The following is a 24,381-nucleotide window of genomic DNA, read 5'->3' as shown; positions in this document are numbered from 1 at the left end:
TAACTCCCGCACAGACACGCAGCATGCCGCCCTGCACGTTTCTGTTGAGTTCATTCACTTGGTATGTTCGTGCTTGAGCGGGAAAATTAGGCTAACTCCAACGATTGTATTGATTAAACAGTTTTCCAATGTTAACAGCTGATTGTCTATATAATTGTAATCTATAATTGTTTTCATTACAGTACAACTTTATAGTAATTCTCTTAAAAGATATGTCCGTGTATGAACAGCCAGACTCTGTTTGTCTCATAGGTATGGAAGCAAAGAAAAGACAAAATCATTTACTTTTTTTTTTTTTTTTTGTACTGAATACCATATTATGTAATTTAACCACCGAGTACTCAATTGTTTTAATTTTTTTTTCGCTTAATTTAATTTTTGGATATAATAAAAAGACCAACATTTGATCAACCTGAATGTACTTTAAAAAAAAAAAAATACAATAAAAATGTTAATTGGACATTTTGATTTTCTGTCTGTAAACACACACAAAATCCAATTTTTGCAAGTGAAATCGTTCAGATTAGGGCTGGGCAATATGAAGGCTATACAATATATGTGATATGACATACTGTATGTTATCATGATATGAGACTATATCTCAGATATTTGATTTTGTTATATTGTGATATAGCATCAGTGTTGTCTCTTTCTGGTTTCAAAGGCTGCGTTAAAGTGATGTTATTTTCTACACTTACCAGACTCTTCTACTTGTTATAATACTTGCCTTTACCAACTTTGTCATTATATCCACATTACTGATGATTATTGATCAGAGATCTTATTGAGTTAGTAGTTTGTGAAAGTACTAATAGTAATCCCTACAATATTGTTGCACTATCGATACTGAAGTAGGGCATATTTGCAACCAGATGAACTCAGAAACAAAAGATGCATGAGGCCAAATGTCTTTGCTGAATTAAAATCGCAATATCGTGACACCCCTAGTTCAATCTAATGTTTTTGTCTAAAATGATGTAACTTTTTATTTCACACTTCAAGTGTTGCTTCAGCTGCTTTTGAGTATTTAATTAAAATGGTACCCTAGCAATTTAGTAGTACACTTCTGACAGATTAAATAGACCGATTTTAAAAAAAGGGATTGGTCAAAGTCGATGCAGCAGAGCCCAAGATATCCCGACCTTAGGATGGATCAAGCCAAAATAATTGCTGGATCCTGCAATTCCCATAATTCATCTTTAATTAGAACAGCAGTCGCAGTCATTTTTTATTATTTTTAAATAATCATGCATTTCTATTTGGTGTATTCTTTGACTCTACTCTTCTGCAGTGGGATCCCAGGTTAAAAGGTGATACAAATATTCATGTTAATGCTACGTTAAGTTCCTCAAATACATTTTTCACACAAGTGGAAAAGTATGTTATTAATACTGAGCCTGTGGCAGTGTTTTCCAAAGTTGACTCTCTAGTGACCTGGAAATTTAGTTCAAGCTGGTTAACCACAGAATCAACACAATACATCTTGATTATTATTTTTTTATTAATATAATTACAAGTCAAATTATTAACCAACCTTTCAATTCGTGTTGTTTAAAAAGAAAAAAAATCAGTATTATTTAATAAAACAAGCAAAGAAAATGACAAATACGCTTTACTGCTTAGTCATTACACACTTCTAAACATGCCTGTACAGCCAAAACAGATTAGAAATCAAATGAAAACAGAAAGTGAAATGTTATAAGAGAAAATTCTTCATTAGTTAGAAAAAACAACTCCTCCAGGCACATGATTATCACGCAGATCATCTTTACAGATCAGTCAGGCTTTTGATTAAAGCTGTCCTTTTCATCGTAGTGTCATCAGAGTCACAAAAGCTCTTTATTTAAGTAGTTCTGGTCAATCTATGATAGATTTTTATGACCCTCTAATAACAAAAACATGACAGAATTAATCTAGGGAAAAATACAATCATACCTGAATTAGAAAAATTCTATCAGAACAATCTGAACATATTATTAACGGATCTATTTAAAGTTTGAAATGAATTGAATTAAAAAGAAATAAAAAGAATCCTTCCAGAAGTTGCCTGGGGTCTTGACCCTTCTTTATAATATATCAACCCCACACAGCAGGGAGGGAGACTACTTATTCACATATACAGTGGATATGTGGCCTTTTTACACACTTGACATCCTTTCTGTCCCACAAACACATTCAAAAGCATGTGGACACTCGTGCAACCATTCATTAATTTTCTTAGAAATTAAGGAATATATAACAAATCACCCCTAAGTGGTTAATTTCATCTCAGGTTAGTCTCTTGGTAGGCCTCTCTGCTCTCCATTAAGCTCAGCTTCTATAAGTGGAGTAGAGTCACGTAATAACATAGATTTTATTGAAATGTGACAGTTAGGGATGTGATGCGAGTACACAATTATCTGAATCTGTATCCACACTCTGAAAGGGCTCGGCATAAAGAGGCAATGGGTGGTTCTTAAACAGGAAACTGGTGGGACTTGCTGGAAAGGGTCGATCAGAGGTTGCTAGATATTTGTTCGAAAACTACTTACAGAATAGCCTCAGAATTGAGTCTCTGATCAATGTTTTCAGTCACAAGAGTATGATAACTATTTACAGAACATTTTATTATAAACTTGAATTAATAAACTTCAGCTATCCAATGAGGATTTTCTGTCATCACAGATATTTGTGTTCTGTTCTGTCTGTAATCTGTACTGGATACTGGTTTCAGCCGAATACTCGCTCAACCCTGATGATAATGTGAGATGTGACAGGTGATGGGACAGAGATTTTCTTGTGAAAAACTTAGTTGCATTACAGATCATTGTTACATGAATTCAACTGTTCTCTATAAAGGAGGAAACTACCCACATAAATCCTTTCTAGCCTCCAGAAGGAGACTATTTGATGCTAAAAGTATCATTAAGGCTGTGAGGAAAAGTTTGATTGGGACTTTTAAGGCAAAGCAATTTTTACAGCTCTGAAGCAGAGGTTTTATCTATTGACATTTTCAAAACCGTATTTTATAGGGAAATACTTTTATATCTTCACAGGTGTTTCTGTTGGACCTCTGCTCTTATTTGCTAGGCTTCTTGTACAACTACATTTAAGTCACAACAGTTCATGGGTATGGAGTGGTGAGGGAGAAAAGTTGCACCAACCTTATACAATTCCTTCTTGATGCTGACAACAATTAACAGATAAAGGTGGATTAGCAATAATTATGACAAACAGCACAGTGTCTTGTCAAATAACATGTTGTAGTCAGGGGAAACAAACAGAACTGATTCTACTGTTCATCTGTTTCGAATATAAAATGCTCCAGCATTACATAACGTTCATTATAACATTCTGTTCTTGTTAGGAAAAAAAAAAGAGATGGCATTACCATCTTGACCGTCTCGCACAGAGGAGTCATCAGGCACGCAGTGGAAAGTGAAGAAAAGATGTGGAGAAATCAAACAGTAAGAATCTTTACAATGGGATTTCTCTACAGTTAACATGGCAATCTAAAACTGCAAGTACTTGATTTTTTTCAGTATTCTTAAAGCTATTTTTGGGCTAAAATTAATGTGATTTCATTAGTGACTTTCCATCCTGTTTGTTTCCATTAACCCTGTTTACAGTCCACGATTACCTCCATTATCCCACATTACCCAAACATTCAGTCGACATTGCTCCAGCAGTATACAGAGACTGATTACAGTGTTCAACTTGACCACAGGAAGAGAAGAGGGAGGCTAACTTCCTTCAAAACTAGCTGATGTTGAGTGAAGACCATCATGGGGTTGATAAAATACTATTAGTGTTGTGCCTATGTGCACAAACTTCAAGGGTCACGGACCGGAAACGAGGTGCAAGGGTCAGCTCACAGTTTGGACCTCAGAGGCTTCAGGTACTTGTGGAAAGATTCATGTACCTGTGGAAGAAAGACGGTAAGGAGCGTTGGTGAAGCTAAAAAGACCACAGGAAAAAAAGACATTTATACAGTCACAAACACAGCCTCCTTGACCACATCAGTGGAAGTGCAAGATTTGTTTCTACATTTTCTAGTTGGTTATGGGCATCTGCTGATACCAAATGATTGTGTTTAGCCAAAGTCCAAATAATGCAAGCTCAAACAGTTGCTATATAAGTCAATTCATGGTCCAATCCCAGTGTCCTCACTCAGACTTTGAGGCATGTTCCCGGTTAATCCATGAGGGTTTGAGGTTGCCTGAAGGAATTACCCACAGTTAATAGTGCTGTAATGTTAAACCTGGGGTTACGAGTGGAAGCTGATATATTTTAAAAACATAAAATTAAAAGTCCTAAAACCACAAGGTAAAGTGGACACAGGGGACGTCAACTAACATCCCAGTTAGAAGTCAGTAGAAAGCTTTAAGCATTTAAGTCCAATACAATTTAAAAAATTACTTTTATTGTTAGCCAGTTTGCATGTTACACTATATACATCCATTTATTAATGAATTATCCATTATCCACTAATTCATTAACTGTAACCAATAAAATAATCACACCATATTAAACTGCTTTTCTCTTACAAATTAAGAAGCTAAGAAGATCTGAAAATAGAAATGTATTGAGATTTAGACCGAGCATTGTCATCACTGTTATGGTCACATGTTGTCATTTGTTATTTTTGATTGGTTGTCAAGCTTCAAAAGGGGGTGGATCTTATCTCACATGACCCTGTCCGTCTTAGCCATGCAGCTAGCCAGACTACCAGGGGCATGTTGGTGTTTATACCGCTAGCACAGGAGCTTTGGATTGCTGACAGAAAGAGGTTTTCAGGCCCGGGGCTAGCTGGTTAGCATGCTAACTCCACCAGATATCTCTTCAACACAGTACATAGATGTCTTTGACATCACATCAAAACTGTTATTTCATCACATTCTGTTGATAATGTCTGTTAATGTTAGAATGCTTTAAACTAAGACCTTTGAGCAAGCACCCCCCTGGCTGGGCAAACCAGTGGAGAGACTATTGGAAACACGGTGAGCTCAACCTGCAACCTTTTCTTTTCTTTTTTTAATGCCAGCTACATATCGATTTTAAGGGTTGTTTTTCTTTATGCTGGTATATCAAATTATGAGCGTCATCAGGAGCTTATAGATTGTTGTCTATAGCTGCCTGTAAACTAACCAAAGCAATAAGAAACCACATCATTCAGTTTGGTCAATTCTGATTCAGTTTCACTCAAAATGTCTTTATGTTCTTCTTTTTAATTTGCTTTAACATTTAGATCTAAGCACTTAACATTAACTCTCTATATTGTTGCTGTCATTAAGCGTATGTTGTGGCCTGTTAGCAGCGGCCGTAAGGATTAAGAGTATTAAATCACTTTGACCCCACAAGAAAACTTTTGACTCACCTCTGTGGCATTTAGGGGTGAACGGCGAGCCCACTCGAACATGTTTTCATACACGTTCCCATCATATCGTCCAAGGACGGAATTCAGCTTCTTGTTGTGAATGTCAAAGGAATCTACCAGTGCAACAGCGTTGGGCCTCAGCTGAGACAGCAGCTCCTTGATACGAACAGAAATCTGCAGCACCTGGGGAACACTCAGCAGTCCAGCCTGAAATATGGTAGATATAGATGTGGATGAAAACATGTTGCTGGATCCAACAGTGAAGAGACAGGGTTTTGTCACTGATTGAGGTTGATGATTGAGATGCTTTCTACAGAGAGGAACCTTTTTGTTGAATATTAAGATCTTTTTTTGTTACCAGAAAGTCTTGTTCTAGGTGACATAAAGCTCTGAAATCCTGCGCGGTGAGTTTTTACGGTTGTTGCCTCATCAAGATTGCCAAAATGAGTTTGGAGTTTACTTAGAGGAACAGCCGGCAAGAATTCATTTCCAAACTCCTCTCTCCAACTTTGAATTCACGCTTCCACTGTCGTCTTCCTGCAACAACTCATCTTTCACCAGATTTCCGAATGAGACTTCACCTTGAACAAGACTTTCTGGATACAAAACTGATCTTATTATTTCCCAAAAAGATCAGTCTCTGTAGGAACTGTTTCTGTAAGGTTGTCAGACGCTTAGAATAACAATCTCAGCCTGTCAGTGGCAAAAAACAAGCACTCTTAGCGGAAGTAACAGTAACATTGACAGAGTTGCCCCACTGGATAATGTTGCAGCCACTGCAGCTGTGTTGTGGCTGCTAGCTGATGAGATCTGCTCGACCGATTCCACAAGTTTGGGCAAGTATCAAGTATCATTTACACACCAAAAAATGTAAATATAGCATCAAGGTTTAACAACACTAGAATTCCCCTTTGAAGCCTAACTGATAAAACTAAACCTAATTCACTTTATTTTAACACCAAAAAGACACCAGCCACCCAGGCAAACACATCTAACAAACAAAGAGCCTATTATGCAAGCTCAGAGACAAAGAGGCGATTGTTGCCGTTTGTCATATGGAAGCAGACACCGACTTTGACTTTGACTCTGACTCTGACGGACAAACAGCACAGAGAATGCAAATAACTGGAGCCTCTTTGCACAATATGCTTGCAACACTTGCAACAAGATTAAATAATGACTATATATGTATGTATTTATGTATTCTGATTTTTCTGACCTGTAGGAAATCTCCAGAGTTCACTGTGATGCCATGCAGGGCATAGAGCAGAGCCAGGTTTGACACCACTGAGTGTACTGCTGTGTCACCGATCTCCCCCAGCTTGTCGGTAAAGAGCTTCACTACAACATAGTGGCAGTGGGCCTGGAGGCAAAACAACAGAAGGACACATGAATGCAAGAATAACAAGTGAGTCAAAAAGGGACTGAATAAGATTAAAAAGGGAGATGTACAGTACAGTCCATCTGTGTGAATGGAAAAGCCGGCAGCGCAGAAGAGGGGCGTGTCGGTCTGATGGTGTTCACAGTCTGACAGCTAAACAGATACTTCACTCATCAAATAAAAGATAAATGTCCCACACTCACATTGGGATTGCATAATCAGAAAATCAGGTAAATAGTCAAACATCACTGAAAGATTTGCTCTTCAATATAAAATGTTTTGAATATTTAGCTCATGAAATTAAGCCAATGTGAATAAAGCTCCTGCAGAATGAAAGAAGATTAAATATTTTAAAAAATCGCTATTGTGAGCCTGACGATAACATTTTAAATGAATCTGAAGTTGGAATTTCTACTTGTAAACTCAAATTCATCTACACCTACTTAGGAAGCAGTTGTCTGAGGTGACAACAATGGCAGCACCCATGGGGATGTAAGATGTATTTATGTGGACAACGGTTTTTGTTTTAAGCTAGTGAATGGAGCATTTAGATATGTTTCATAGAATAAAAGTGCTGTAAAATAAAATGTATGATGTCTGTTACCTCAGTTTCGTTTCCACTCCTCCATTTCATTTTCAGTGTATGGAGGCTGCACTACTGAGGGTTTAATTGTGTGTAATGCTGCCCAAGAGATTTAACTTTGTTATGGTCAGCCAAGATGTTTGTTAACTTTAAGCGTTGTACACCTGGAATGCCTTGAGGTTGAAATTTTTAATTAGGAAATTCCGATAGACAGACAGACAGACAAATAAACTTACATCTGAGGCTTTGACCAGGTCAATAGCACTGTTGTTCCAGGCGTCCGCCTGATTCTTCCTGTGCTGCAACTCCTGCTGGATGCTCTTAGCGGCCATCCCAACTAGACTACACACACACACACACACACACACACACACCAACCAAAGATGTCATTCATATAAATTAAAAACAACAAAACATTTGATACCTCCCAAGCTTTAACATCATGCCGACACACATTTATCTTTGATTTGGGGTTTTGAGTACAACAGAGGCCGTCTGTAATGGAATAAGTTCCACAGAATGTGTCCATAAAAAATGTAGAAAATGCAATTAAATAAAATAACTTAATCAGAAATGTAAACACGGACCTTGGTCTATACAGTTAGGTTATTTTATCTACTGCACTAGTCTCTTACATGGCAGCTCGTAGTTTGTAGACCTCCCCCAGGCTGTTCAGGTCGTTAATGTCGACCACTGTTGGCCTAGCACTGACGGGCTGGGGCTGCACCCTCCTGTGGTCCGCTTCGTTCAGGTACGACACAATGCCGCTCAGCTGCTGGCCCGCTTTAGCCTGTCGGTAGCTCTTCACCAGGTATCTGCACAGGCAAACATTGCAGAGGCACACAGGAGAGGTCTGAACAATTATGGGTGTATGAAATATTTAACTATAATTATAGATACCAGCTGTACCAACATGCAATATTTCTTGTAGTTTTGTTTTGTCTAGTTTATTTCTGTTGTAATGTTTTTATACTTACACACAATTCAAGTCTGGTTTCATATATCAGCATTCATTTATACGGAAGCCCAAAAGGGCCATGCATTCATACATTTTATTTCCTTCGTTTTCCCGTGATAACAATATAATTAATTTGAGATCTTGAGAAAACAAAACGATAGTGTAGTATATTAAATCATTGCAGGAAACATCATTCAGTGTAGCAATGTCAGAGGCAGGAGCATATCGATCACCGCGTCACATATCTTTTCAATCAAGGCCTGACACAGGCTGAAATAGCATTATGCCTTGCTATTACAGATAATATACACATTAGTGTGCGTAATCTAAAAAGACGGTTAGCAAGGCTTCAGCTATATCGGCGGCGCAATCTAAGTGAGCTTGATGTCGTCGTTAACTACATAGCTGACAAGCTACGAGGTCCCGGCGTCTCCATAATGTCAGGCCTATCATATCACAGTCATTATCTCGAGATCTTAAATTAATTATATCGTTATCTCGGGAAAACAAAGTTTCTTTATCTCGAGATCTCGAGAAAATTATCCCGTTATCTCAGGAAAACGGCAGTTGTTATTTCGAGATAATAACTTGAGATCTCGAGAAAACAAACAAAATTAAAACTGCGAGCAGTGATGTACGGGCCCTCGCAGTCCACGCGTGTCGGGGCATGCTGCCGTCGGGGCTTGTTCATGCAACAACTTCTGTTGAGTAATGAAAAGTGAAGGCAGTCAAGGGAAAAACGGTTTTGTCTTGATAACAGCGCCACCTAGTGGCAATTTTTGGTGTGTGAGTTACAGGGGCCAGTGTGTACCACCCCAATGAATTTCATATCCATAAGTATTACGGTGTGGGCACAGTGCCAAAAACAAAATGAAACTGCCGCCAGAGCGCCACCTAGTGTCGGAGCAGTAAGACCTTCGTCAGCCATCCTCAGGAGGGCATTTGCAATAAGTGTACCAAGTTTCATGTCAATCAGACAAACGGATGTGGAGATATAAATTACTTCAATTTAAAGAGCGCCACCTAGTGGTGGTCGGCCAAAATTTGGCACAGAGCCTTAGGGGCTCATGGGGAAGTATTATCCTGAGTTTCATGTCATTCGGACACACCAATGTGGAGATATGCAACACTTCCTGTTTTGGCCGAAATCTGCAGGAAGTTGTTATTTAATCACTTGAGTATCCTTTGGAATATCAAAATTCTTTTAATAAGTTTGAGTCAGGAGGGTCCACAGATGCTGTGTGCAAAGTTTGGTGCAAATCGGTGAAACTGCCTGGGAGGAGTTTGAAAAAGTAGGTTTACGACATTTTGCGAGCTAGCGAAAAAAAACGGTAGGCGGATATGGGCGTGGCCTATATCAGGAGATTCAGCAGAATTCACTGAACGCGTGGATATGAGGTTTTTGAATGTGCGACAAAGTATGTGGGAGTTATTAGCCAAAACGCACTTTCCTTGATAATAGCGCCACCTAGTGGCGAAAATTCACAATGACAACAGATTATAAAATTTTTCGCGAGGCCTGATCTATTTACCAAATAAAATCGCGTTTTCATCCATGTTCAGGCAGTGAAAAATGCGATCATTTGGGACAAAGGAAAATAATAATAATAATAATAATCATTACAATTACAATAGGGTCCTTGCAGGTTCCCTGCTCGGGCCCTAATTAACTGGTTATAACGGGAAAACGGAGGAAATAAAATGTATGAATGCATGGCCCTTTAGGGCTTCCGTACAACCCTAGTCACAACGTCTTTGTTCTTTTTGTATGTGTTTCATGTTCAGGTATGAGCTCATCAAGTAGTTGTACATGTCAACTGTTTGCATACCTTTTCTAAGCAATACCCCTTTAAAAGACAAACAACAGGTTCTGAAACCTGATAGCTGACCTGTACAGAACCAGTGATACAAAACACCAACACAGCTGTCACTGAGGGATATAAAATGTGACTTGTGTTTGTTTTTGCTGTGGTAAGAGTATGGGTGTGGTTCCTGTAATTGTGGCATGGTAGGGCTGATGAGTGGGTGCATGGCTGAATGTGTCTGTATTTTGTCTCTTATTCTTGCGTGTGTGACAAAAAAAAATGGGGGTTTAAAGTACTAAATCTTCTATGTGAATAGCAAGTTCCTGTAAGTGTTGCACCTTAAAGCAAAAGCAAAGTGTCCTGGTGAGGTGTCACAATGTGGTCATACATCTCTGTGACAAGTTACCTTGCAGTCTGCAGCATCATGACTGTGTTCTCTCCCTCGTAGGTGCATGTAGGGGTGAAGTTGACGTACAAGTCCGGCAAGCCACTGCTGCGAGAGTAGCCATGGCCACCGCATGACATGCGGCAAACCTCAATGGCAGCGTTGGCTGTCCACGTGGTGAAGGCCTTCAGTCCCGCAGACAAAGCATGGAGCTGTAGAGCAGAGGGCAAAGAGGGTGAGAAAATGGCCTCACACAAGCCTAAAAACTGGGTGAAAAGAAATATAAAGCAAATAATATGACCAAGAGCTTTGAAAATATAGAATGATATAAACAATAGTCCACATTATTCTATACTAATTAATTCACTAGAATTAGCCACAAGTGGCTTATTGGCATTTTCACTCCATACAGAAGCAACGTTCTGTGCCTTCTGGTGTTCCCCATGGTGGCTTAATTCAGTAAAAAGACCATTTGTGGCAGCAGATTGGCTGGACGCGGATTGTTGCTTGTGAGAGTTGCGCTTTGATCACCCTACACATTGTAATCTTGTTATCATCCCTCTGTTAATGTAGTGTTAAGTTAGCTCCCTCGCTACCAATTAATCAATCAATTAGTCAATCAAAACCCAACAGTTCATCTCAGCGATCCCCAGCACCCTGCACGCACTTTATGGACTCAAAAGCAGATTATTTTTCTATTACAAATTGTCATTTTAGCTGCAATTACATAACTGTAAACTAAGCAACTGATTTATACGTACAACAAATTAATAACACACAATGTAAATGCTAATAACAAAGGTTCTATAAGAGTGCACTGGTCTTGAGTTTTGTGTGAAAAAAGTATACTGACCTGATAAGAAAAATGGCTGTAATGGCCAGGAGGTATGGATTCAGTACGTAGTATGCTGGGTAATATATATTATGATTTATATTATTATACATGACAAGTATTTGCTAACTCATTAGCAGTTATGTATGGCAACAAAATGGTGCTAGCAATTGAAGTTAGCAAAAAGAGTGTAATCAGCCACACAGACAGAGGGCTCGAGGCCAGTATAGTCAGCATAAAGCAGAATAACTGTAGTGCTACATTTGAAGAATTAATGTCATATGTCCATTCAGTACCTCGGGCAGTTCACTGAAGTCCCCCTGGTTGATGTCTCCACTGATGCGACTATATGTATTCTTCATGTACTGGCCGACAAAAGTAAAGGCGTAGGCTGTAGCCAGCAGAGGAAACAGCTTGTACTGCTGCGTCTGGAAGTCGATGATCTGGGGCTCTGGCTCTCTGTGAAACAGAAACACACAGGTTTGAGTTTTTAGTGTCTCTTTAAAGATTGTACTTCCCTTTGATGCTCGGGGACAGAGCAAGTGATCGATTCATCAGTCTGTTGGCATTTATCGCTATTTCTGATCCTCTGACATTGACCAAAGACACCAACATGGAATTATACATATTATACTATTCTGACACATTGGCCTTCTTCATATCACACCATCTGCTCCATATATTTACTGTATAAACCATCAATGTTCTTATGGAACAAACATAACGAAATCAAACAGATTTTGTTTCCTTGCTCGAGGAGTTAAGGTACGAGTCTACCACTGAATTAAATATAGTAATTCCTTCACAATTTGTTATTTGAGACTTTTCCTCACATAAATGTCACTGATAACATTTTTTCAGGAGCTCCCAACTTCCATAACTTACAATAAAGTAAAATCTAATTTTGAACCCTGTCACTTGATTGTCATGCATGACTTTAAGTATGCATTTGTTTTTACTTGCAGCTTCGCTGGGTTATGCAACATCTGTGGAGCTGTTTGCTGAAGTGCTATTAGGAATTAATTTGTATTGACTGACCCCGGCCGGATTTCAGACTGGTGACGAACAGCACTGTAGCGGATGGCGATGGTGCAGGCCTTGGAGAGGGCCCGAGCTGACTCCCCTACAATCATGGAGCGGATGAAGACCATGGTGCCGTAGGTCAGCTTGGCACTTGGCGGCTTCACGTAGGTTCCATCTGGCTCCACCTAGTGGAGAAACAGAATCATTCCACTTTGCTGATGCTTCAGTACATCCACTCAAAATGCAGCATACACTGTTAATTTTGGTACAATTATAATCCAACAGCCAGAGAATAAATCCTCCCTTCATGATGGTTACAAGTTCTTTTACTTATTCTATTATTCTCATTCATTTCGTTTGTATGACACATAACTTGTGAATGCAATGCAACAATCCTTCCATTGTTGGTTAAAAAAACACAGTAGTACAGGTCTTTGCTATTTAAGGATCAGGAAAAACAGCAAGTCTTACGCCACTAACAGCCCTTTAGTGTATGTGTTGGTGCAATTACACTGACAACAATCCTTTCACAAAATAAGTTCTTCTAGAAACTGTCAATCGGATTACATCCGGTCACCTTGGCATATTTCATCAGCATGTTCTCGCGTGGGATTCGAACATTCTCCAATTTCAGGAAGCCATTGTCAATTTCATCAAAGCCAAACTTGGGGCCGATATCTCCAACAACAATACCTAAGAAAGACAGTGAATAGAAACAGAAAGCAGATGATTCAGAACAATAACACGGATACAAAACGGGATGCAAAGACAGAAAGGGAGGTAAAGGAGGGCTGTCTTTACCAAAAACACCCCATCTATAGAGACATTACAGATGGTGGTTACCTGGCAGGGGTACATGTGTGTTCATGTCCCGGATGGGGACAATGAAAGCATGCAGACCGTGGCAATTTCCCTGTGTGTAGAGCTGGGCTAGAACTATGGCGTGGTTTGAGGTCTTTCCAACTAGAAAGAGAGAGAGAGAGAGCGAGAAGGTTAAAACTAGTTTGTTCCAGATGTTAATGAGCTTTTCTCAGCCTGAAGAGAGCATTGCACCATCTCAAGGAACCATCAGACAGTCTAAACATTGAATTCCTTTATCACGCTCAAAGGAATGATACCAGCTGCAAAATAACTCTTGGTGCAGTCCTGACACTGCAGAGATGTGACTGCATGAATGTACTTACGTCCTCCGGGCCACCATTTGATGGAGCTGACTGTGGGACTGTTCAACACAAACTCCTGTGTGGCCGGGTCATATGTGGCTGTGGTCTCCAGCCCTCTGAGGTGAGTGCCTAGAAAGACAACCGCCAAACACACACGCAGGGAACACACACATACAGAGTACAGCTGAAGAATAAAAATGAATGACTTTGCTAACCACAAAACCAAGAACAGACAATAAGATTAAGCAATTACTCATACAGCATCTAATAGTACTAAATGATCATACACATGAGCATACTAAAATCATCAAATGGGATGATGGATTAAAATGAAAGAAAACATGTTTGGCCCTAGACAGTTTGAAACTTGCAAACATTCACATTTGAACTCTTAAATGAAAAATAAAATGGATGAAGCCAACATAAAGGAGGAAAGCAGTGCACTTTGTAGGTGTTTGACAGATCTAAAAACATGTGTAACAATCATATGCTAAGATAATTCCGTTAATGCTGCATCTACGGCATGCCATCTGTTTTTAGTCTGAACTGTCAATTCAAACGGATTGTGTGTTGCTCGACTGAGCTGCATGCTAAAACACAATAAGCATCAGTGAGAGAGCAAGAGAGGAAGGTTTGTCTCAGAGGAATGTCGGATATGGGATGGAGGTCAGGGAGAACACCAGGACAGGAGGTTAACATAACAGAGGTTTGAAATTAACAGGAAATTCTGATTTTGTGTTAACTTTCTGTCCTACATTCATAGCTTTTGCCATCCATAAAGTGTACACAGTTGAAGATTAAAAGTGAACGACCTGGCCTTACTAACCACAAGACTAAGAAATGTCATTAAAGGTGCACTATGTAGTTTTGGGAAAGACATTTTTATCAGAGGAGAAAGCTCTTCACTGACAAACTAAAATAAACAAACTCTTCATTTTCATGACTGAATAAACAGACTGAACTTAAAGTACAACACAATTTCAAACTGTTTTGCTTTGTAATAATATTGTAAACATTTAAAATCTGAGATCGAATTTCTCCTCCAAAAAGTACATAGTGCCCCTTTAAAGTGACACGAAGCGACAATAATAATAAATAATTTCATCCAATAATACTAAAAGATCTATCATACAAGCAAAAAGGCTATCTCAAAACATCAAATAGGATAATGGGTTAAAGTGAAAAAACATGTTTGGCCCCCACTTGCATCAAAATTTGTGGCTCCAGAGGAAGCTGCAGGTATTCTATGTCTCCATTGATGTCACTCAATAGCTAAGTTGCACTGTGGGTAATGTAGGCACCAGGTTTTGAAAAGGAAGAAGAATGCATCGAGTAAACAGTCAACAGTGCTGCTGTACCAATTTTAATCATTAAAATGTCCATAATGAGTCCAACGGAGTGCAATGCTACACCAAGGGGCAGCTTTTCAAAACCTGGTGCCTACATTTCCCACAATGCAGCTTAGTCACTTCCCCTAGAGCCACAATAGTCCTTACTACTACTTTATTCCACATATGCAGTAGGACTCAAGTTAATACACTTTAATGTGGAAAACTGGTGGGGCTGGCCTCCAAGTTAAACTTGTCTGCCCACTTGTTCAGCATTTCCTGCATGACTTGTTACCAAAACAAATGATGGCAAAATAAGGATGGCAGCGTTAAAAAACACTCTGACTGTTCCATAAAAGAAAACTAAACTGGTATTAATTAAGTCAACATTTGTTTTAACTGAAGCATGAGAACTATCACACTCCTAAAGATTGCACCAGTCTCTTTCTGCATTAACCCTCTTGCTATCTTCAAATTTAATTACATCTTTTATCCTTGGGTTCAATTTGACTTGAGCAGTTTAAACCCCTCGAAAATGAGCAGAAGTTAATGTGTCTGGTACATTACTTATTATTGTTGAATTTGAGAATTGTTCTGCTACTGTAAGTGCTATGTTTGTGAATATATATGCTAACATGTGTGTGACAGAGGAAAAAACTGTTAAATAGTCACCAAAATGAACTTTGAACACTTTCCAGAAAAAAGAAAGTTAATCATTTATTTAGAGTTGATGAAGGTTTTCAGTCATCCAGGTGATTCTAAGTGCTACATCATAGGCAACTGGACTGGACAGTTTCCTGAAGATGTTTCACCTCTCATCCAAGAGGCCTCTTCAGCTGTAACTAACTGGAAGGGAGTTGCAGGCTTTAAACCCTGTATGGGTTTGTCCTTACAGAGTCATTAAGGTCACATGAGGTCAAATAAGTTCAACTCAGAGTCTCAGAGTGGTTAGGGCGACTTGTGAGTCATTGACCCATGTTAGGGCTAGGTGACCTAACATGGGTCCAGTTGCGATATAGCGCTTAGAATTTATTTAGAGTGTTATCCCAAAGGTGAAAGGAGGGTTAAAGTACTACCTACGTAAACATCATCATCACTACGCTAATTTACGATCTGTTGGCACTGGCAATGAGAAAGAAACCAAAGAATCCCTGCAGTGACATGCCTAAACAGGCCTGATATTTTGGGCTGCTCTGTTCAGTTTACCGTGGCCCATCTCAGTCTGAGCGTAGGTGCCGATGATCTTTAGGTTCCAGGAGGGCATGAAGAAACGGTCCATTTGCTCTTGGTTGGCCTGGTTGAGCAGTGTGGGCAGGAACATCCCCAGATGGAGATCCAAGGGCTCTGGCTTGCCGAGGTGAACAGTACTAGGCCACGCAGCATAGGGGCAAAACGGAAAAGAAAAGCAGGTGGTGATGCAGAAAAGGCAAGGAGGAAGACGGAAAGTTTGAACCCATGTAAGTGTAGATGGAAGAGGAGAGAATGATGAATGAAGTATATTTAAAATCCAAAAGGAGGAATTATTATGGGTCAAAATTGACATGGTTAATTTCAAGAAGAAGTGAGGGAAGGAAGAAAACAGTTGTTGTGCAAGGAAGCGGTAATGACAGAAATGACAAAGACAAACAGACCGTGAGCATATCATGCATATTGGAACCGTTGATTTGATCATATGGTCATCGTTTGGCTTGAAACTCCCCTTTTTCACATTACATGCATCTGTCTTTGGTAGCCATAGCAAAGAAGGTTTTCCTGCTAAAACACTTTACTCTGCACCTGTTCTCAGTTTAGGCTCTGCTGTTCACCGTTTCTGACCATTAGCTGATCAAATCAAAGCAAAAAAGGTTCTGTATCAAACAAACTTCTGATTTATTTGCATCTTAGATTTCTTTACACCAAGTGGTCAAATGTTAACTTTGCCATCTTCACTACCTGGATTATCAAAAACCCAATGTGGTGGGTGCCAAAATCCAAATCACAGAAGCTCCAAATTTTGATAAAGGTAAAATGTTCTCCAGACGTAGGGAAAAATGTCCACGTTATCTTGTGCTCTAGGATATTGTGATGGGTATCTTTGTTTTCTGATGTTTTATAAACCAAATTATTTATCTTTTACTCAAGAAAATAACCAGCAGATTCAACAATGATGATCATCATTGTTGAATCATTAGTTGCAGCCCTAGAAAAGTGGTCACAGGCATCAGTGATACTCTAGGACTTAAACGCAGTGTTGGTCCAAACCTGCCAAAAGACAGGTGAACGAAGGGTTCATCAAACGAACAGAGCCATCAGTTCTGAATTTTCAGTGCGGCTTTGCACAGATGAAATACAAATTCATTGTAACGTCCACTTGGCTTTGTTACAGCAAGGCAACAGACAAAAGCTGGCTTGGCCTACATTCCCTCTCACCACAGATTTGTATGCCTCTCAGATTACAAAGAGACATTCAGAAGCTAGATCTCCTAGCCTAGTTGTGGCTCCCAGAACACAGATTTCTACTGCACCTAATAGAGCTTCACTTGTCTTTGATGCAAGATGAAGAACAAGAACAAAAAACACTTTCTGTTCACTCAAGATGTCAAAAGCCAAACCAAAGACAGACTTGACAATCAAAAACTTTAATGATTCATTTAATGATTCATTCATTCAATTGGAAAAAGAGTTGCAAAAAGTGGAATGCAATCAAAATTAAAATGCACATGAGCTTCATCACCAGTGCATTATCATTAATAAAGGGGGATAAGAGAGTTGTGAGTAGGAAAGCAGCAAAACTACCTGATGTTGGTGGGAGTATGTTTTGGAACAAATGAGACAAATTTTACTCATTTTATTCAAAGATACTACTAAACTAACTCTGACGGGTTAAGGGACCACTAGTGATGTGATGTTAATCATTCTATATCTACGTGCATTTCGCTACTCACTGATAACCATCTCTTGTTAGAACAAAATGTCACGCATAAGCACAACTGTCAGGACACACATGCAACTACTTTCGAATTTTCTACATGATTTGGATCTGTCAAACACATACAAGTTCACCAGAACTACTCCTGTAGCAGTTTTCCAAACCTGCTGAAAGTGGCCTCTTTTTCTGCCCCAAATATAATTCTGGCTAAACATTGGAAAATGGCAATTCGTGCTTTTGAGCACAATGGAGTGGTGTCTGAGGGCCTTAAACAACAAGTAAATAAGTTAAGGGCTAAGTCCAAGACTGACCATGACCAATCTCAGTTTGGGCATATGTGCCCATGACCTGGAGGGACTCAGCCAGAGGTAACCATTTCCTGGACTGCTCAGGTTCGCACTGGGTGTACAGGGTTGGAAGGAACATGGCAAAGTGTAGTCCCAAGGGTTCAGGTTGGGGTCCAAGAGCCGTACTGGGTGAAGGGAAAGTAGTGCTGTTACTCAGACTGTGATGTATTTGGTGACTCAGTATGGCACTCTGTTGTCTGAGAAGTTATTCAATGTTTTGTCAAATTCAGTGGTTAAATAAGTAACTAAACAAGACTTTAAAATAAAAAAACAGTCCAGGTTGAAGTACTTAATTCAGCTTGTTTTTTTTTTTATTTAAACTGCCTTTTGAGCTTCGTTCTGGAATCTGTTGGATGGCAGCGCCATTAAATGGTCCCCACAGAACAGTTAAGAGATGACGACGAGGCAAAGTAGAAAAGAAAAAGCTATATCTGAGAATGTCCAATAAAAGGAAAAGCTTAAGACTGGCAAAAAAACAGAAACCCAGACATTGGAGGACTGGAAAAAAATGTTGTGGACAGACAAATATAAGTTTGACGTGTTGAGCTTTTGTGTGACACACAACAAATGAAAAGATGGTGGACTGGTGCTTGGTGGAAGAAATGTGATGGACTGGCGGTGCTTTGGTGCTGGTAAAGAGGGAGACTTTTTCAGGGTTAAAGGGATTATGCAATACCACGTGTGACGAATCACACAGCTGTTTGATATTTTATATTGTCAAAAATATCATGTATGACAGTAAATATTGCGATATTCGATAATCTAATATCGGCCCAAGCCTACTTTGAACAGACAAAGTGGAGTGTTTCCTTCTTCTCTGTTCTGGTGTTTGGTTCCTATGAGCCTGTTGGTGCTTATTTATTTTAAATTAAAAAAATACAGTATATATACACCACTTCAACAGCTGCACTGTATCACAGATGCTGGTCTTCAACAGCTGCACTGTATCACAAAGATCAACTTTATTTAACCTCTGTCTGATATTGTCGACAAAAAGTAGCATTTCTTAAAAGGGTGATCTATAACATTGTATCACATTGCACATACACATTGCACTGGTGAAAACCAAGAGCTTGTACACCCTCTGACACAGTTGTAATCTTAAATGAACTTTGCTCCAAATGACTGTCAGCTTTAGGTCCACGTACAGTTTTACAGATAGTTGTTCAAGCTAGTTTATATTACACATTACCTCCAAAGACAAATTTAAATGTTTTTTTACTTTTTATTTTGTACAATCAATTTCTAAATCCTATTATTTTGTTGTTTTATACATTCACAGTTAAACATAAAATGGTGCACCATGTGTGGTATTTTGATGTAATGTTGCAACATTGAACAAACAATCCAGGTATATTATTTGAATACTGCCATTAAGGACAGTCAGAGCGTGGTGGCATAACAGCCCCTTAGACTTTGGCTAAACAAACCATAAATGTCATTATTGGAACTGTGAACTTCCATCTTTTAAATCTACCATTACACATATAACTTCTTACTCTTCTGATATTTCTGAGTCTGCAATGTTACACTCCTTGTGTGCTGGAATCACCACCTACATGTTTATTTACCACTCTTAACAATGGATCTGATTGTGTGTGTGTGTGTGTGTGTGTGTGTGTGTGTGTGTGTGTGTGTGCGCGCGCTGCTCTACCTCCGCCTTGCAGTCACGTACACCTATCTGGATCTACAGTATGTAAAGCAGCTGACTGTTGGCCTCACACATCGACTCCCTTACCACATACCTCTTATAGCAGTAGATCTCTTCTGGGTCTGCAATGCCGTACTCTCTGATCTTCAGGATCATTTGGGCACTTTTTCGAACAGCCTGGTCATAGCGCTCACTGCGGGACAGGAAGTTTGGGTCCTCCTCCATAAAGTCTGGGTCGCTGAGAACCATTGACTCTACAGTGGATAGTGGAAATTAAATCAGAAATGTATCTTTTAGTCTATACAGCTGCAAATCAAGGCAAGATCTGCATATTTCTACGTTCAATTGGACATTTGCTAGTCTATTGATATCTGTGTACCCATCTGTGAAAATGTGCAGAGGTTTGTGTGTATCGAGATTTGAAAATGTGTGACAAAGTAAGAAGATTCATGTAATGTATTTTCTTTACAAATTAACCAACTATATCAGTGGATATCTCTTTGAGGGTAGATTGTCTTACTTGAGATATATTCATGGAGATATTCAAAGCAAAAAACACTACACCATGCACATTACCACTGGGGAAATTATATCGGTGGAACTTCTGTTTTGTTCTGGAAGGCGGTCATTAGTTTATGTTAACCGACTCCATTTCTAAACAAATGTGAACAACTGTTGCTCTCTGTTAGTGGAGGGGACAGAGGCACTGAGACGAGGCACTGAGGTGCACATCCTTTTGAATGTCCTCACAGCAAAATTCACACTCCAGCAGTATTAAATAATTTAAAGAACTCATCCACAGGCTTATATAGGGAAATCGGTTAATTGGTTTGAGCCATTTTCTAAGGGTTTTATCTGTTTTTCAAATCAGTCTCTGCTCCTATCCATCCTTGCTCATGTCTATTTCGGTAAACCATTTTTGTAGATTATCTGTCGTGTCTGTGCTTGCTTGCGTTTGCTTGTTATTGTATTGTTTGTCTTTGCTTCGTTGCACTGTAATACGCTCTGCTCTTATTGCCGTCCATGTCTTTGCCTGCTTTTACTGTAATTGATATGCCTCACATTATGATTGCTGTTTAGGTTGCCAACTTTACACCTGGCCAGGGACGACACATGCAAACTAGCCTCTTGGCTAATTCTGGCATGGTTAGGTAATGTTCTATAATATGCACTGTCCCTGAGAAATAAACTGGATAAATACATCTACAAAAAAGATCCTTTTACTCTTAACTATACTATGTTGTGTTATTTACTTTTTTATCTGCTGTTGTTCCTTTTTCTGTGAAGCACTTTGCACATCATATAAATAAAGTTTATCATTATTATTATTATTATTATTATTATTATTATTAGCATTACTATTATTAAAATATCTTTGGACTGTTGGTCAGACAAAACAAGCTATTTGAAGATGTCACCTTGTACTCTGGGAAACTGTGATGCACATTTTTCACCATTTTTATTCATTTATTTATTTATTTTGGGTACACAAATCTCTCTACATAGCTGAATAAATATGGCCTTGATGACATAAATGACTACATGTAATTTTGCATACTACAGAGTATAGAAATAAAGTAGCACCGGCTCTGAAAGGTGAAATTCACGTGTACAAGTTACTGAAGCGCCTCCGTAGATAAACATGACATAACTGGACTATAAAATGTGACTACATCAAGTCAAGTAAAGATGTTTGCTAAAATACACGGAAGCCGAATTCCCCTTTGGATCATATACAATCAATCCAACATACATATCTTTAGAAATATCACATCACAGACACAATGTGAGATGAGCAACTTAAAAAAGGCAAAAATGTGAGTTAACTCAGGACAACTAGGACGTTACCTTGCGGCCGCGGAGAGGAGAGCTGCTAGCAACAGCACAGTAAACAGCCGATGAAAGCATTGCTGTGTTAGCTCATTTTCTCCCTGGCTATTCTCATTTCGCAGCAATTCCGACTAGTATGAAATCAAGTTTTAACGAACACAATAACTCAAAAGGGCAAAGAAGACATTTGAAACTCACCAATTTCTCGTCTTCTTTTAGTTAATTCTGGGCCCCCATCCAAAATGTGGGTCAGTTTCTCGACGTCAAAAGTGGCGTTTTGCCGCTCTTTCAGAATATCAGCATTCATGGCTCTGTTTCTGACTGAAATCGATATGTATCGAGAACAAGTTTGATGGGACTCTTGTTCAGTAACCTCTTGCAGCAACCTGAACCTGATGGTGTCCCTCACACGGCCTCTTCCTGAAGCTGGGTATCGACGCAGCCGCAGAGAGGTCAGGAGGGGCGGGGGCTCATACGTCACGTGACGTAAACCCGGAAGTACCCAGTCTTCCTCAACACTTCCATACAAACATTACTCACATTATTCAGCGGTGTCACACTTTATTCTTGTCCATTACGCTTTATTATTTTACCGCAATGCTTCCCGCAGCTGCAGTTTATCGTTTCCCCTGGGAAATAAACTCTGGCGCAGTGCAGGAAGGAGACTCAGTGAGAACATTTGGCAGGTGAGCTTTGTTTGTGACCCGCATCAGTGTTGATGTCCTGACTGGGAAAGTGATTTGCTTGATATAAGACAACTTCTGCAATATATGAGATTGCAAACAGAGCGATATAGGGGTGACATAGCTTTGTAGGCTAAATGTTTGTTGGATCCAAAATGATTGTTTTGTTTATCTTTGTGGTTTTTCTAAGTGCTGTATCGTAGGCAACTGGACGTGTTTCGGTTCCTTGAAGATGTTTCACCTCTTATCCAAGAGGCTTCTTCAGTTCTTATACTAACTGGAGGGGAGTTGCAGGCTTTTAACTCTGTGTGGGAGTGTCCTTACAGCAATGTTAGCTAGACCACAAACTGGCAACCACTTGAGGGGCCAGATGATTCAAACAATGGAGATAAAGGGGAGATTAGAGATGGGTAGGAAACTAGTTATATTTCATCTCTGAAATAATTAGTGCTGTTTTTTGTTATTGTTGTTGTTGTTATAGAATAGATTATAACTTTATTGTCCACCAAGGTAACAAATTATCTTTGACCCACATAAGAACAACACTCCCAGTTTGGGTACTCCAATTAACTTGGACACTAAACCCGTTCAATTTTCCAGACTTACCTGCTACCAGCCTGAGGAGTCCAGGGCTACGCTGTCAGCTCAGCATGCTTCAAAGGAGCACCACGTGGTTGTCCATACCTTATTTGTGGAGCCCTTTAACCCTATAATTGGGGCCCAGTACATAGTTCTGGGTGAGATAGAAAATTCTGATGGTAAGGAAAGACTTTCTGATTTGTTTGACAGGAGATTGTTGAGCATTGTATCAGAGTTATTAGTTATTAATTATTACTAGCTCAAACAAGAAATTCATAAAGGCTAATTCACTCTTACATGATTCAATGTAAATATATAAAATGATCTGGTTAATCATTTTGTGTGGACCTAATATTAGTCCTCAGATGTGTCATTTGTTTTTTCTGTATATCTATCAGATTTAAGGACAAGTTGAAATTTAACTTGGAAGTCACAACTCACTTGTTTTAATAAACAAACAGTGTTTGTTTGCCTCTGATTAAACCTTGACCACTGTGCTCATTTAAACATAGCCAAGACCCTTTGCCTCGATCACCTCCCTTCATTGTATTTTCTTGTCTTACAGAGGTTGGGGTGATGGTCCAAGCCCGTGTGCTGAGCTGTGTTGATGGAGTAAATATTGCCCTTCTTCAGAAAGCCATCAATGAGCAAAGGAGCTTCTTCACGGGGAGGGAGCACAAACAGACTGATGCTGCACAACCTGCACATGTAACTTGAGCAGGGTCTTTATTCATCAAGCTTCCCAAGGTTACCTCGTTGAGTGTCAGAACTAAGAGCTGCCGGTTCGGCTGTGTGTCGAGGTGCACTGGAGTGCTGTTGTGTGTGCTCAAGTGAACTTGAAGACTGTTACATGACTATTTGTCTACCTCTGACCATACCGGTTTCTTGCATTTCATCTGTCCAGGGGTTGATGTTTGATTAATAAAGCCCCAGATTACTGGATTGATATTAGGGTTTCATGAGTGGTCAATGAAGAACCAATAGCAGATGTTTTGGTTTGATACATTATGAATATAGAATTGTATTTTATTTTTATTTATTTTTTTAGCCATGCCTCCATGTTGAGGCATCCGATAACTAGGTGAAAAGGTGAAAACAATAATATTTTTTCAATGCTGACATTTTTATATAGTGAGTTTCATATCTTGTATATATGTATGTGTGTAACTTTGTGATCTGATATCTTGAAAAATTGGCCTTTAAAATGATTACATTTGATATGTCATGTATTGATCATGCAAAAATAAATAAAAAACAAACCGTGGAAATATTCCACTCACTTTAAATGGCCTAACTTTTTGGCTTGTGACCCCACATCATGGTCTCAAAGTGGACCAGAACTTTAAGTCTTCGTCTGTCAATCGATTTGTCCATCTACCAGGAACAATTTTGATAGCTGATGAAATATTGTTACTGCTTTCATGCTGAAATTAATTTATTTTCTCATCAAAGCTTCTCAAATGTGAAGATATGCTGCTTTTCTCTATTTTCTATGATAGCATGATTTTGGCCTGTTAACTGTTAGTACAGATAACGTGAAGATGTCTATCTTAACTTAGGGAAATGTTT

General features: G+C 39.2%; 2 protein-coding genes across 3 annotated transcripts; one reads left to right on the top strand and one right to left on the bottom strand.

Moving 5' to 3' along the window:
- Window positions 1-1,483: 1,483 nt before the first annotated feature.
- On the bottom strand, window positions 1,484-21,968 carry acox1 (acyl-CoA oxidase 1, palmitoyl). 2 transcript variants are annotated; one of them, XM_084377157.1, is made up of 14 exons: window positions 21,749-21,968; window positions 19,815-19,974; window positions 18,034-18,194; window positions 13,508-13,615; window positions 13,167-13,286; window positions 12,901-13,016; window positions 12,339-12,508; window positions 11,597-11,759; window positions 10,490-10,680; window positions 7,956-8,135; window positions 7,557-7,662; window positions 6,576-6,719; window positions 5,357-5,563; window positions 1,484-3,901 (listed from the first exon to the last, which is right to left on the bottom strand). In XM_084377157.1, the coding sequence occupies exons 1-14, from the start codon at window positions 21,855-21,857 to the stop codon at window positions 3,851-3,853; spliced, it is 1,986 nt and encodes a 661-aa protein (XP_084233283.1). In that variant the 5' UTR covers window positions 21,858-21,968; the 3' UTR covers window positions 1,484-3,850. The 2 variants fall into 2 exon arrangements, with proteins under 2 accessions (XP_084233283.1, XP_084233282.1); XM_084377156.1 differs by lacking the exon at window positions 18,034-18,194 and adding an exon at window positions 16,021-16,181.
- An 80-nt stretch (window positions 21,969-22,048) lies between these two features.
- ten1 (TEN1 subunit of CST complex) lies at window positions 22,049-24,098 on the top strand. Its single transcript, XM_084377173.1, has 3 exons — window positions 22,049-22,236; window positions 22,834-22,991; window positions 23,378-24,098. The coding sequence occupies exons 1-3, from the start codon at window positions 22,148-22,150 to the stop codon at window positions 23,527-23,529; spliced, it is 399 nt and encodes a 132-aa protein (XP_084233299.1). The 5' UTR covers window positions 22,049-22,147; the 3' UTR covers window positions 23,530-24,098.
- Window positions 24,099-24,381: the final 283 nt, after the last annotated feature.

The sequence above is a fragment of the Pagrus pagrus genome (assembly GCF_965226575.1).
Source record: "Pagrus pagrus genome assembly, chromosome: 2".
NCBI lineage: Eukaryota > Metazoa > Chordata > Actinopteri > Spariformes > Sparidae > Pagrus > Pagrus pagrus.
Note: the sequence above shows the minus strand (reverse complement) of the source record. Positions and strands in the feature narration are given on the sequence as shown.